A 13,967-nucleotide genomic window follows, 5' to 3' on the forward strand; every position below is an offset into this window, starting at 1 on the left:
AGAAGAAAAGAAGGGAATCTGATACAATAACACTAACTGGACCAAAATGCTATGCTCTAGACCCATCACCTTCTTTTTTTTGGTGAGATAAATGTTAATGTCACTAGATTTGTCATTTTTATGTTTTAATGTGTTTTCTTGGATTACGCATTCAATGGAGGTCAATCAATTCTTGATCTTTTGGTTATTTGATCCGTGAATACTGGTATAGTTTGGGTGGGTTTCTACATGCCCTGTACCTGTTTGTAAAATTGTCTGCCTGAATAGCTTTCAGTTTCATAGTTATTCGTACATTAGGATTTCAAGTTTCAACCATCAATTTCGTTTGTTTATGCTTATTTATATCTATACATCATTGTGTTTACGGATGTATGATGCATGTCTAGGCCCTTTTAATAAGATCAATTGATGTTTAATGCATTTGAAGATTTTGATGCCGTAATCCAGTTTGGTGAATACTTACATTTGGTTGTCATATTGTTATGTAGACAAAGATGCCACGTTTGCCTATTGAAAACAGAATACGCAAAAAATATCGAGGGCAAAACCAGATTTTATTAGGAATGATAATGGTTGTTATTGCACTGTTTATGATGTGGTACCAGTTAATATTCATTCATCTCAAAAGTAGAAGACGCCAAATAAAATCAAAAGAAGAAAAAGTCACTGAGCGCATGCAACACTTATTCAATTTGACTAGGGAGAGTGATGCTTATTGTATTAACGAATTTCGTATGGATAGACGAACATTTGGGATATTATGTGAAATGATTAGAGACACTGGAGGTTTGAAAGCTACAAGAAACATGTCAATAGAAGAAATTGTTGCCATGTTTGTATATGTTTTGGCTCACCACAAGAAAAGTAGAACAATTTGTGGTCTATTTTGGAGAAGTAGAGAAACGGTGAGTCGTCAATTTAATCTTTGCCTCCTAACAGTTTTGAAATTGCATACTATATTACTTAAGAAGCCTGAGCCTATTACCGAAGATTGCACAGATGAGAGATGAAAATGTTTGAAGGTAATTCAAACATTAAAATACAATCATTTAATAAAATGTATATTTTCATCTAAACTATCCAATATAGACATTTTAACTCATTTATATTTTTTATTTTTGTGAAAATAGAATTGTTTAGGTGCCTTAGATGGGACATTAATAGATGTGACACCACCCACCGAACAAAAATCAAGATACCGAACGAGAAAAGGAAGTATTGCAACGAATGTATTAGGGATTTGTTCTCCTAATATGCAATTTATCTATGTCTTGCCTGGTTGGGAAGGTTCGGCACATGATGGTCGTGTGCTTCGAAATGCTATCTCTAGACCAAATGGTCTTAGAGTCCCACAAGGTAAACATATATTGCAGTATTCAATACCATTCAATCAATTTTTTTTCGAAAATTAGGTAGTCTAGTATTAATTTGTGCATGATTGAATTTTGAAGGTTGTTATTACTTGGTGGATGCTGGATATTGTAATGCTGATGGATTTCTTGCCCCTTATCGAGGGCAAAGATTTCACCTTAATGAATTCAATGGTTATCGACCACAAAGATCAGAGGAATATTTCAACATGAAACATTCTAAAGCTAGAAATATCATAGAAAGATGTTTTGGATTGCTAAAAGGAAGGTGGAAGATTCTAGCATCCCCTTCATTTTTTCCAATTCAAACACAAGTGCGAATAATTATGGCATGTTGTCTGCTGCACAACTTGATAAGTTCATGACTTTTGATCCACAAGAATTACTACAAAGTGAAGAAAATGAAAGTGAAGATGAAGACAGTGATGAAGAAGTAGAGTACATATCCACTATTTTGCCAAGTGATCAATGGGCAAATTTTAGAAATAATTTAGCACATGAAATGTTTGACAATTGAAGGGCTGGACTTAGTATTTAGTTATGAATGGATGTTTAGCTCTTAAACTCATTAAATTTGGATTGACATTTGATGTACTCTTGTAGTGGATTTGTGAATTAGATTGACACTTGATGTATGTTCTTTTAAATTTGGATTGACTTTTAATTGTATGTTCTTTTATGTGTTTTGTTATATTATAAATTTCAGTTATATGCTATTGTGTATCAAAATTAATTGATATATATGGGTTGACTTCTAAATGATAGGATGGAGAATGATGAAATTGTACGTGGAAGAGGGAAAAATAAATGTTTTTGGACTGGTGAAGAGGTAAAATAATTATATGAGCAAATTGCTTAAAATTATCTTGCGTAAGCAACCTACTTTTACCAAACAAGTCAGCCCATATATTGAATCAAAAGTTAAGTGGTTGAAAAATAGATTCCATGCAATTGTTGAAATGTGCAAAGAAAGTGGTTGTAGTTGGAATGATGCTGAGAAAAAGATTTCTTGTGAAAAACAGTGGTATGATGATTGGTGCAAGGTAAGAAATTGATTACTTTTTACATTCTGATATGTTCTTTTTCAACATTTTATTAAGATTATCATTTATCTTTCTATTCTATCTCTAGACTCAAAAGGATGCGAAGGGCCTTTGGGATGTCAAATTTCCATATTTAGGAGATCTTGAAATTGTATATGGAAGAGACAGAACCACTGGAAATGTTGCTGAAGATTTTGCACAAGCTGTCCAAGATATGGAAGATGTCCAAACTTTGGAGGAAGGAGATGAAGGGCTTGATGCTATGTCAAACTCGGATAATGATAAGGTAGAAGAAGATGAAGTAAATTCCATGGAGCAATCAACTCAACCAAGCTCAACAAGCACAAGAAATTCCAAGAAACAAAAGAAACAATCACCTCCCATTGCAAATATGTCAAAAAAAATGAAATCTGCATCATCAACAAGGGGTGATCTTGATGCATCATTGCAACTTCTCACCAGCAAATTTGGAGATTTCGTGGAGGGAATTCAAGCCAATTTCACAACTATGGCAGCAGCCATGTCAAATGAGGATAAACGTGAGCAATTGGTCTCCGATAGAAGAGATCAAGTTATTGCTGAGTTAATGAAACTTGCTTTACCGAGTGGAGATGTAATGAATGCAGCCGACATACTTTCGGAGCAGATTTCCAAGCTTCATGTGTTCTACAATCTTCCTGCAGAAATGAAACGACAATATGTAATTAACCTTCTTTATCCTCCATCTACTCGCTGAAGTAAAATTATTGTTAGTTGGAAAGTGATGATTTGATGGCAATTTCTTTTTGTTATGGTGATTGTTAGATGGTTATATGATTAGTCTTTTGAAAATTGTGGATATTGAGTGGCACTCTCGATTGGATTAGACAATTGATTTGTATTTGGTATGGTTAGCTTTTGTGATTTGAGTCTCCTTCTTTTGTTCATATATGTAAGGAGAGATCTATTTCATATCATTATCTAATGTAGGAACCACAAACAACTTGTTAATGGAGTAAATTTCCAAAAAGATAGAGTTTTTAAACTAACTTCCTAAAGGGTGGCAATTTTTGAGTCTCTTCCCAAAGGGTGAAAAATACATTCAAGAAATGCGTTCTTCCAAATAAAAATGCAACTTTCAAATACGTTATTTTAATTTTTGTAAATTTGTTTAAATATAAAAAATTGGTTAAATAGCGTATTAAATACAACCCCTGCCAATTTCCCATAAAGAGCTGGTAACTTATGGGTAATTTCTTTTTTTTTTTTTAAATTTTCACATATTTAATTTATGTTAAATACAAAACATACTAGTTTTCCTTTGGGCGCTATTTAATCAATTTTTTCCATAAAGAGCTGATATGTTTCCCATAAAGAGTTGCTACAAAACATACTACAAAACCTGCCAGTTTCCCTTAAAGAGCTGGTATCTTATGGGTAATTTCTTTTTTTTTTTTTTTTTTTAACTTTCACATATTTAATTTATGTTAAATACAAAACATACTAGTTTTCCTTTGGACACTATTTAATCAATTTTTTTTCCATAAATAGCTGGTATGTTTCCCATAAAGCTGGTACAAAACATATTACAAAACCTGCCAGTTTCCCATAAAGAGCTGGTATCTTATGAGCTATTTAACCAATTTTTCATATTTAAACAAATTTCCAAAACATAAAATAACGTATTTGAAAGTTGCGTTTTTATTTGGAAGAACACATTCCTTGGATGCATTTTTCACCCTTTGGGAAGAGACTAAAAAATCGTCACCTTTTGGGTGATTGTTTAAAAACTCATTTTTTTGGGAATTTACTCCTTGTTAATGCAGCCACTATATTTATTTTCTGGTATTAATTTTTTTATTATTTATGATTTTCTTATGTTTTATCAAAAAGTTAATAACTATTGTAGTTACAATTATGAATATGTTAATTTGCCGTATGTGTAATTCTTTTGTTTTAGAAGAATTGTTATATCAGGGGTAAATTTGGAATTTAATTGCATTTAATTCCGAAACACTCATCAAACCAAGCATCAGGAATTGGAATGATGCTAATTCCAATGTGTGAACCAAGCTAGATATTGGAATGAAAAGTTTTAATTCCAAAACCAGAGTCTATGATTCCATTTCCATTTTCGATTCCAATCTGTGAAACAAGCAGCCCCTTAGTGTTTTCGTCCGTCGCCATTTGTGCTGACCATCAATCTCGGGGTAAAGTGCTTACAAACAAAAGTCTGCGGGTAAGGTGAGACATGGGCCTAACGTTATGGGGGATAAAATGTAATAAATCCTAATTCTTATCATCAATACGAAAATTTATCATCGAGCCAGAGATAAAAAATTACTCAACGCATCCAAACAAGAAAATGAAACTTTAGATTCAGAGAGAATCACACAAGCAAGACCTCTACCTCGACACTTTTTTACTCTTAAACGCCTCGTTTTGTAGAAACTGTTTTTCAATTTGAGTCCCACTTCTTCCTTCTGCAACGAGGCGTTTAGGCAGAATAATTTTCGATCGATCGATCAATCAATAATTCCTGAGATTTTTTGTTTGTTTTGGATTTTTTCTTTCGTTTGTATAATTGATTTTGTGGTATGTATTTATAGAGATATAGTGATAGATACATAATAGCGTATAGAATTTGTGGCGATGGAGAATTTGATGAGCAAGATTCGAAGCTTGGATGCGTATCCGAAGATCAATGAGGATTTCTACAGCAGAACGCTGTCCGGCGGCGTTATAACCCTAGCTTCCTCCATCGTCATGTTCTTGCTCTTCTTCTCCGAGCTCAGTTTGTTCCTTTGAACTTTATTTCTCTCTCTGTCTGAAGTTTTTAAATCATTGTATGTATTCAGTTTAGGACTCTTTTATTGCTTTGGTTGGATTAAAATTTGATATAGATTTACTCTAGATATGGTGTAGTTTCATTCTGTGTTTGAAAGTTTAGGGATTTCTTTTTTTTTTTTTAATGCTCTATGAATTTCTGATTCTTATGTTTATTCTGTTTTTTCTAGCTAGTTTTAGTTGTCCTTTTAGCTGTATAATAATTAATGAGTCTGATTGGAAGTAGGAATTGCATGGTGGTGGTGCCAAAGTTATGCAAAAACGAGTACGAAATGAATAATTTGTTGGTGGAATTAACTCGAAGAATCTTGAGTGCATAGGTAGGGTGTAGCTTATGTCTACGTCAACCTTGTAGGGAAATTCAGTTGGCTGGATCTGCAATGTATGACGCATATGATATCTTGGCTGCTACTGTAGTTGTAAAATAATTGCAAGACTCTACTAGAGATTGTGATTGAAGGGAAATGAAAATGGTATATCATCAAGAACACGCATTGAATATCTTGGTGCTATTTTAATGCTAAAATAACTGCGAGATTCTACTGGAGAGTGTGATTGAGGGGTATATCATCAAGAAGACAAACTGGATGGAATATAGTTCTTATAATCAATGAAGCATCAAGTGAAGATATGATGAGTTTTGGGCAATTTAATCGCTCTACTTGCTCCATGTAGTGATGTTTTATTCAATTGTTTAGTGGTTGGGTTTGTGTTCAGGAATCAAAGTTGGAATCAAATGATAAAAGTAAGTAACTGGAGCGGCTTCCCATCAAAGTCAGAACGTTGATGTCCTGAACCCTTTGAAGCCTTAATGGACCTGAGAAGCCAAAAAACCTCCCAAATCATAGTCAAATTCTTAGTTTGTAACCAAGACAATATTCAGTGCACTTCTAAAAACAACTCAAAATCCCAAATGAAAACTACCAAAATGCTTCTTCAGTTTCTGAGGTTCTAAATCTACAATATTGTGGTGAAGTTGTACAGGAAGAGGAAGAGAAGACAGGCAGAGGAATAGCCAGGGACATCAGAGTGATGAGAGTGGGGGGAATGGTAGATGAGCTGGGAGGTGGAGGAGAGACAGGTGGAGCCTCTTAGGGCAGGCAGAGAGAGAAAGAGAGAGTCTGGAGCATTCTCTTTTTCCAATGTTTGGTTTTTTTTTTTTTAGTACTCATAGGAATCACTGGAGATCAAATTTAATATATTCTGATGTTGTGGGTGCAGAAATACGCATGAATTGTGCATTTGAACTCAATTGATTGATTGCATTTGATATTACCTAAAGAGAATATTTGTATTTTACTATTTTCATCTCATTCCCAGGCTAGGACACAAAACCAAATTGTCCTGAGATTTATATTAAAGTTTTCTTAAAGATTGCTTCTAGGAATACCTGTGGTTTCTTAGTACATTTTTCCCATAGTTAACCAAACATTCAGGCTGTCAGCACGAACTTTTTATAATCCGTTTATTCATGTCTGAGTTCGTCATGTATCGATACAAATTTAACTCTGCATTCAATTTTGTAGTTACCATTTGGTATTTCTATTGTTCAGCTAGGCATGAAAACTCTAGCCGAATTGTTGAATTTGATAGTGATTGCTTCCATCGGTTCCTGATATATACTCTTGTCTACAAGTTTCATCGTTAATGTCATTTAAAAATTATATTAGCACAATGAAAAGCCAAAGTTTACTGGAATGAACTAGTTCTTTCTAAAGCTATCTTCTTGAAATTCATGGTGTGCTAAACTGAGGCTTTGGATCAAACAGTTTTCTCTAAGGTTATCTTATGGTCTCTTAGCCAGAGTTTAATAGGAACTAAGCTAAAAGAATCAGATGAACTGGAAGTTGTTTATTTGACCATTTATTCATGCTTTTCAAGGTCTAATTGCCTACTCTGAGCTGTTGTTGATAATAGATATGCAGGTATTGTATATCGTCCTCTTGTTTGATGCATAAATGTACACTCCCTAACTCTGGCCCTTAATTCTTTTTAAGCAATAAAGTGCTACATTTTTGTTGCCTTTTCTTCTTTTCTTCTTCTTTTTTTTTTTTGGTGGGGGGAAGAGGGGAGGGGGGGGGTGGGGCTTCAAAGCGATAAAGGAAAGATATAATCTTGTTAGTTTTGTCAATGTCATTTCCATGATATTTATTGGTTCCCTTTATTTTGGCTTGTGCATAGGGTTATATCTCCATGCAGTTACTGAGACAAAGCTTGTAGTAGATACGTCCAGGGGAGAAAGGCTGCGGATCAATGTAACAGAATTCTCTTTTCTTTTCCCATGCAATGCTTGAATTGCTGCTTTGTTGCTTGAGTACTGTTTATTCTGAATTATCATATTGCTATGTTTCCCATTTCTTCCCCTCCTCAACAATAGCCCCACCACTCCCTCCCCCAGGTTGAGATTGGCACGTCATGCAACTAATTGGATCCTGAGTTTATCTCTGACACCTGTTTATATAACTCTAGGATAAAGCTTCTAGCATTTCTAATTGACAGAATATGGCTTGTTCTGCTGATGTTTTGTGTTTAGGTTGAGCGATGAAGAATATATATTTCCAAAATCTTTGCTTTATGAACTATTTCAATTCATTGTAGATTATCAACACTTTTTTTTCGAATGTATTCTTGTTTGACTTGCACATGTTCCTTATGAAACTAATTGATACTTCTCTTCATTGTATCTGAAAGTGCAGTTTGATGTCACATTTCCAGCACTTCCATGTTCCATGCTCAGCCTTGATGCCATGGATATCAGCGGAGAGCAACATCTTGATGTCGTATGTATTACAGCATCACTCTTTATACTTCTTGTCATCGTGCATTTTTTCTGTTTTTGCATGTATAGGTAATGTAAACTTTATTCTTTGAACTTTTACCCTTTAACTTTCCATGCCATTAAGTCCTTTCAATGGGTTGGGGATTTTGGGGTGGGGGCACAGTGTTGTTCTGGTAAGTATTTTCCGGTTCATACATTTGTGCATTGTGTTTGTGTATTACTTGTTAACCTGCTTTTTCCCCGTCTTGCATGGAGGCCAAAATTATGATAATATAGCTATATGGAGTCTTGACAATTGATGAAAACATGCTGCATTATGCTAGCACTTTGCATTCTCATGATTCATTGCTGATGTCTCAATCTGATTCTGTCAACACTTGCAGAGACATGATATTACCAAGAAAAGAATTGATGTCCATGGTAATGTAATAGAAACACGGCAAGAGGGCATTGGACATCCCAAGGCAAGTAAAGAGAATTGGATGAAGTGTGATGATCTGTTATTAACCTGTAAACACTTCTTACAAATTTAAGTCATTATGTTCTTGTAATTTTTTTCTGCTTGCAAACTAAATTTGTCTGTGATTTCTGTTATTTTTATTTCTTATTTGTGTAAGTTCTATTCTTAGCAAAGTTTGTTTTTGGTTTTTAAAATGCTTGGATGCTACTTAGATTACAACAGCAGAGAAGTTAATTCCCCTGAAAATCTCTTGAGCAAAATATATAGTTTTCTATTTGAACTTTATTCCTTCAATTACTTAGTAGCAGTGCATTGGCTGCTCTCTGATCTAAAAGACTGATTCAATTTTGAAATCTTTTTAATGGCACAGATAGAAAAACCTTTGCAAAGGCATGGAGGCAGGCTTGAACACAATGAGACATACTGTGGCTCGTGCTTTGGAGCAGAAACGGTGTGCTTCTCCTAAGCCGTTAATTTGCTGCTACAATTTATATGACCTTGTAAACCACATTATGCTTATTTGAAATTGTATCTTTCGCATTTTGTTATTTAAAGTGTCAATGGTAGATTGCTATCAACTTTTCTATTCTCTGTTACTTCTGGTTAGAGCTATGGCTTTCTTCCTTTTACAACTTACCAGGTCTTCCTCTACCTTTTGGAACTTCATCCTTATTTCCTTTCTTTCTATTGTCCTGAACAAATATCTATCTTGTATGTTAATTTTGCTGCTTTACAAATACAACCCCTTTAGGTGTATGATGATGCTTTAATATATCTGAGATCCTACCCTCACTTTCATGGGTGTTCCTCAGGCGGATGATGATTGCTGCAACTCCTGTGAAGAAGTTCGAGAAGCATATCGAAAGAAGGGTTGGGCATTGTCAAATCCAGATTTAATCGACCAGGTGAGTGGTTGGCTCTTTTTGGTCATTGGTCTATGTTTTGCTTGTCTGGATAATAACTTGCACTGAAAAAGGTACCATGAGTTCTCTAACTTCACTATAGCATTTTTGTTGCTGTATTTAGAATTGAAATTCCTTCCTTTTCTTTTTGGTATATGCATCTGCATGGAATTTATCTGTTACTTCTTCTAGAGGTAGAAGACTTTAATCATTAGTTTGGCTGATCAATTTCAATACATAGATAAGCTTAAATGGGCACTAGCTTGAAGGTATAAGGGGTAGATTGCTCTGAGTTGTATGTGCTGTAACAATTATCTAAATTAAGTAGAGGTTTGAGCAATGCTTATGTGTATTTTTTATCCACTAGTCTCGTTCTCTTGCAATTCTGAAATCAGAAAATTGGCATTTAGAGGCTTGTGCATTGCAAACTTATCCTTTATGCTTCAAATGGTTTTAGTTAAACTGTATAGGAAAAATTAAATCCTATGTAGTGTTCCATCTAATAGTTGTCAGTTTTGAGCACAAAGCTGTTGGGACTTGAAAATTTATATGTTTACGATTTCACTCTTGTACATATCTTCAGTGTAAAAGAGAAGGGTTTCTTCAAAGGATCAAAGATGAAGAAGGTGAAGGGTGCAATATTTATGGGTTCTTAGATGTGAACAAGGTGGCTGGAAACTTTCATTTTGCACCTGGGAAGAGTTTTCAACAGGCAAATGTTCATGTCCATGACCTGTTGGCTTTCCAGAAGGACAGTTTCAATGTAAGATGATGTTTTGATTCGATACATCTGTGAAGCACTGCTAATTTGCTTCGAATCTATATTTTTTCCAGTTCCTGTGTTGAATTTTCTTTGAACTAACTTTGTAGGTTAAATGTACTGCAGATAAGTCACAAGATCAATAGATTGGCTTTTGGAGACTATTTCCCTGGTGTTGTAAATCCTCTTGATGGGTATCTTTCTCTTCTCTTTTCCTTCCCCGATGCGACGATTTGGTCTTGTTCCATCCTTCAAGATGACATTTCTTTTCTTATGACTTTCAGTGTGGAATGGACGCAACAAACTCCTAATGGGATGTATCAATATTTTATCAAGGTGAGTCTATTGTTCAATTTGCATGGACTCCTTTGGAGTTTCCCATATTTTTTTTCAACTAGTTTCCTTATTTTATCTGCTCAGATTGATAGGTTTCTGCGTGGAGGATAGTTGTCTGTTGGTGAAATATTATTTAGAGTGTTTGTTTAATCTTTAATTTCTCTGTGCCTTTAATTTGATCTGGGAATAGATGAAATGCATCTGTAGAATTTTGTTTAGTTTGGCAATAAGCGGTAGACAACCCTACTGTAGGACTTCGGAGGTGTGTAATTGATATCTGGCTAAGTAAATGAGTGTCTTTTGTTGTTTAGGTTGTTCAAGACATGTTGGGTAATGTTTCCTCAGTTGCTGGAAGTTTTTTACTCAATTTTTATATGCTTATGCTATTTTTGTTTTGTACTAGCCATGGAAGAAAATGATGATTAATACAAGCTGTAGAAAGGCAAGTCCATGGATTTAGAAGTGTGAAAAAGCAGACGAGAACCAGATTAGCGCCATTGGTTTTACCCCCATAAAAGTAATCATATTAATGAAAGTTACTTGGTCTCAGAAGTTTCAAAATGGCATATCTGAATGTTATTATCATCCGAATCAAAATTAGTTGTGTGAAACTCGCACTGTTTGGAAACATAAAGGAATACTGACACTAAATACCAAACTTGTTATATTTATCTTGAGGCACAAATTAAGTTTTTCGACATGTACTGCAAAATCTTCCTCTCAATTTGATGAATGTCAATATCTCAGACTGGAAGGCCCAAGCTCTATGTCCACTTTTTAGTCGAACCATTTACATCTTGACTCTTAGATATAGTTGAGATAGTCAAATTGTTGGACCATAAAGTAAGTTCCTTTTCTGGGCATGGTTTAATGTACAAGGTATGATCAGTAATTTCTCAGGCAGTAACACCACTTTGGTCCCTATTTTTTGGGACTTAGGTGAAACTTAAAAGAGTTGTAACAAGTAGGCATAAGCCATTGGCACTAGAAATGTACTTATCACCTACTTTTGGAAAAAAGAAGGATGAGGAAAATCTTTGATGGTGGTAGACGAAATGGAGGTAGACGAAGGGTAGCAATTCTGATTGGAGAACCTTAGCTTTAAAGCAGTAAACAAAGGAGGTATATCAGAGATTTCTTTGTGCCTCAAGTTTTTTTTTTAACTTCTCATTTATGAGCACCAATGATATGAACTTTCTTTTCTAGGTGCATTATAGAGGTTTTATATCAATAGTCCACCATGTTTACATAGATGCTGAATATGTGCCTTAAAAATATTTTATCTGCATGTATACGTGCTTGCTAATTGTTGAAGACACAATATCGAAATGAGAACAAGTAATTCTGTATTGATGTAGTTTTTTGACTTTTTGAATCTATTTGATTGTAAAAAGTTGATTGCCAACCTTGTTCTTCTTCCAGTTGATTAGTAATACCAGGTAGCCTCCGTGTCAAGTCTGTACCCAGTCCAAAGTTAAATTTAGATTATCTAAATAAGTGACGAGAGATGGAGGGTGGGATTAAGCATCTCATAATTCGCATGTGGGTATCATTGACTATTATATTCTTCTCTGCAATGCAGGTGGTGCCTACGGTGTATACTGATGTAAATGGACACAATATCCAATCAAATCAGGTGTGAATAGCTGCAAAGATTTTCAGTTTTATGCTGACTTTATTTAATTCATCATGGAATGAGATGTAACATCATCTGCCTATTGCAGTTCTCTGTAACTGAACATTTTAAGGGAGCAGAAATAGGCCGTCTTCAGTCTATTCCTGGAGTTTTCTTCTTCTATGACCTATCACCAATCAAGGTCCGTTATGATGTTGAAAATTGAAAAAAAAAATGATGTATTATTTCTATATAGATATTGAATCAAGGGCATCCAATCCAAACTCTTCTAAACAATTAGAAAGTCAAAAATCTATCCAGACAATTTGACTGTGCCCAAGGCAGTTTGCCATGGGCTATCTGGAGAAGTAATTCGTGCATGTGTACTCGTACTTTATTTCCTGCAATTTTTAACTGGTGTAGGTAACTTTCACGGAGCAGCACGTATCATTTTTACACTTCCTCACAAATGTCTGTGCTATAGTTGGAGGTAATTTCCCTTCCCTTGTCAAAAATCATAATGTTGCAGTATTCACTTTTTCTGATTTACTCTTTCTTTTTTATTTTACTTTTTGTCCACAAAGGCTGATAGGATCTAAATCCTTCCTTTCTTTTCACTGGGGACTTGAACCTAAATTCTTCTGCATGTCGTTTTTGGTTGCCATTCTAAATTTAGCTCATCTTTTTATGGTTAACGGCCCAAACTCTGGTTATCCTCTCAGGCGTTTTCACGGTTTCGGGGATTATTGATTCTTTCGTATATCACGGGCAGAAAGCAATAAAGAAGAAGATGGAAATTGGTAAATTCAGCTAGCGAATGATAATGTATACAGTGCTGTTTGTTGGTACTGTCTTTCCTTCTATCAATGAAGATGTCCTCTTCAAGAGAGCCAAGCCAAAATCGTGCACAAACTGTGGAAACGGCGTGGTTGGCAGACTCTCTGTCACATCTGTGGTTCTTCTTTTGTCTGTTTTACAATGGATTAGATTAGTTCAACTAGATTTTTTGTAATGGCCAACTCTTATCCTAGTTTTCCAGCAATTGTGTATTTATCATGATTGGTGCAGTTGTTCCAAAGGTAGTGAGGCTATTTGTCATCTCAGCAGGGAACTTTTGGTGCACCTCGGAGAAATTATATTGAGCAACGGTCGGGACGGGTTAATAACTTGAAAGTTGAATGCATTTACTTGTAGTGCTGAAGCAGTTGTTCAGCACATCCTCTTGCTTATACTTGGCTCTTAGTACGCATGAACTGCACGTTTGATTCTTAGCATTTGACCATTATTGGGGCATTGAATCTGAGACCTCTAGGAATCATATGCGTACTTTTTCTCTGGTGGAAACTGGAGAACATATTCCAGTTAAACCTTGGGGGCGTCGGGTCATCAAACAAATGGCAATCTTCCAAAACTCAAATTCATTATTATGAACTTAGCCATGTAATTTCTCTGCCATAATTGAACCACAAAAAAAAGACCTAATTTTTCGCTGAGCTTTCTTTTAACAACCACCACTTTGGTCGTGACTGTTCTAGCCTCCCAGGTTTTACCATTTAAATGATACTTTTACGATGCTCAATTGGGGTTAATCTTTATGCTTGATATAATTAGCAAATGGATACCGCTTGCATTTCAGAACTTAGGACGTCTAGGATGGTTCGATCGTGTATATAATGTAACCAAGAAAGTGCAAGTTGTTTTCTCCTACCACCATTTCAGGGTTCTCCCCGTGTCTCTTATTATGCCCATTTCAATGATGCTTGTAATTAGTCAAAAGGGTTACGCTACGTGCTCGTAGACAATGATGGATCTGTTCTGAGCCAAATGTAAGCAAATGAAGGTTGTGCTGGGCTTAATAGCTTTGCCCGCTATAAAG

The 13,967-nt window shown here is 35.2% G+C and overlaps 1 protein-coding gene across 1 annotated transcript; it reads left to right on the forward strand.

Moving 5' to 3' along the window:
• The first annotated feature begins 4,716 nt into the window (after positions 1 to 4,716).
• On the forward strand, positions 4,717 to 13,194 carry LOC113714397 (uncharacterized). The gene is made up of 13 exons (XM_027238208.2): positions 4,717 to 5,186; positions 7,421 to 7,494; positions 7,936 to 8,019; positions 8,402 to 8,482; positions 8,849 to 8,929; positions 9,291 to 9,383; positions 9,964 to 10,143; positions 10,267 to 10,334; positions 10,425 to 10,476; positions 12,059 to 12,112; positions 12,201 to 12,293; positions 12,515 to 12,581; positions 12,814 to 13,194. Exons 1-13 carry the CDS (start codon positions 5,045 to 5,047, stop codon positions 12,903 to 12,905), a joined length of 1,161 nt encoding a protein of 386 aa, XP_027094009.1. The 5' UTR covers positions 4,717 to 5,044; the 3' UTR covers positions 12,906 to 13,194.
• The last annotated feature ends 773 nt before the right edge of the window (positions 13,195 to 13,967 follow it).

This window comes from Coffea arabica, chromosome 10c (assembly GCF_036785885.1).
Source record: "Coffea arabica cultivar ET-39 chromosome 10c, Coffea Arabica ET-39 HiFi, whole genome shotgun sequence".
Lineage (NCBI taxonomy): Eukaryota > Viridiplantae > Streptophyta > Magnoliopsida > Gentianales > Rubiaceae > Coffea > Coffea arabica.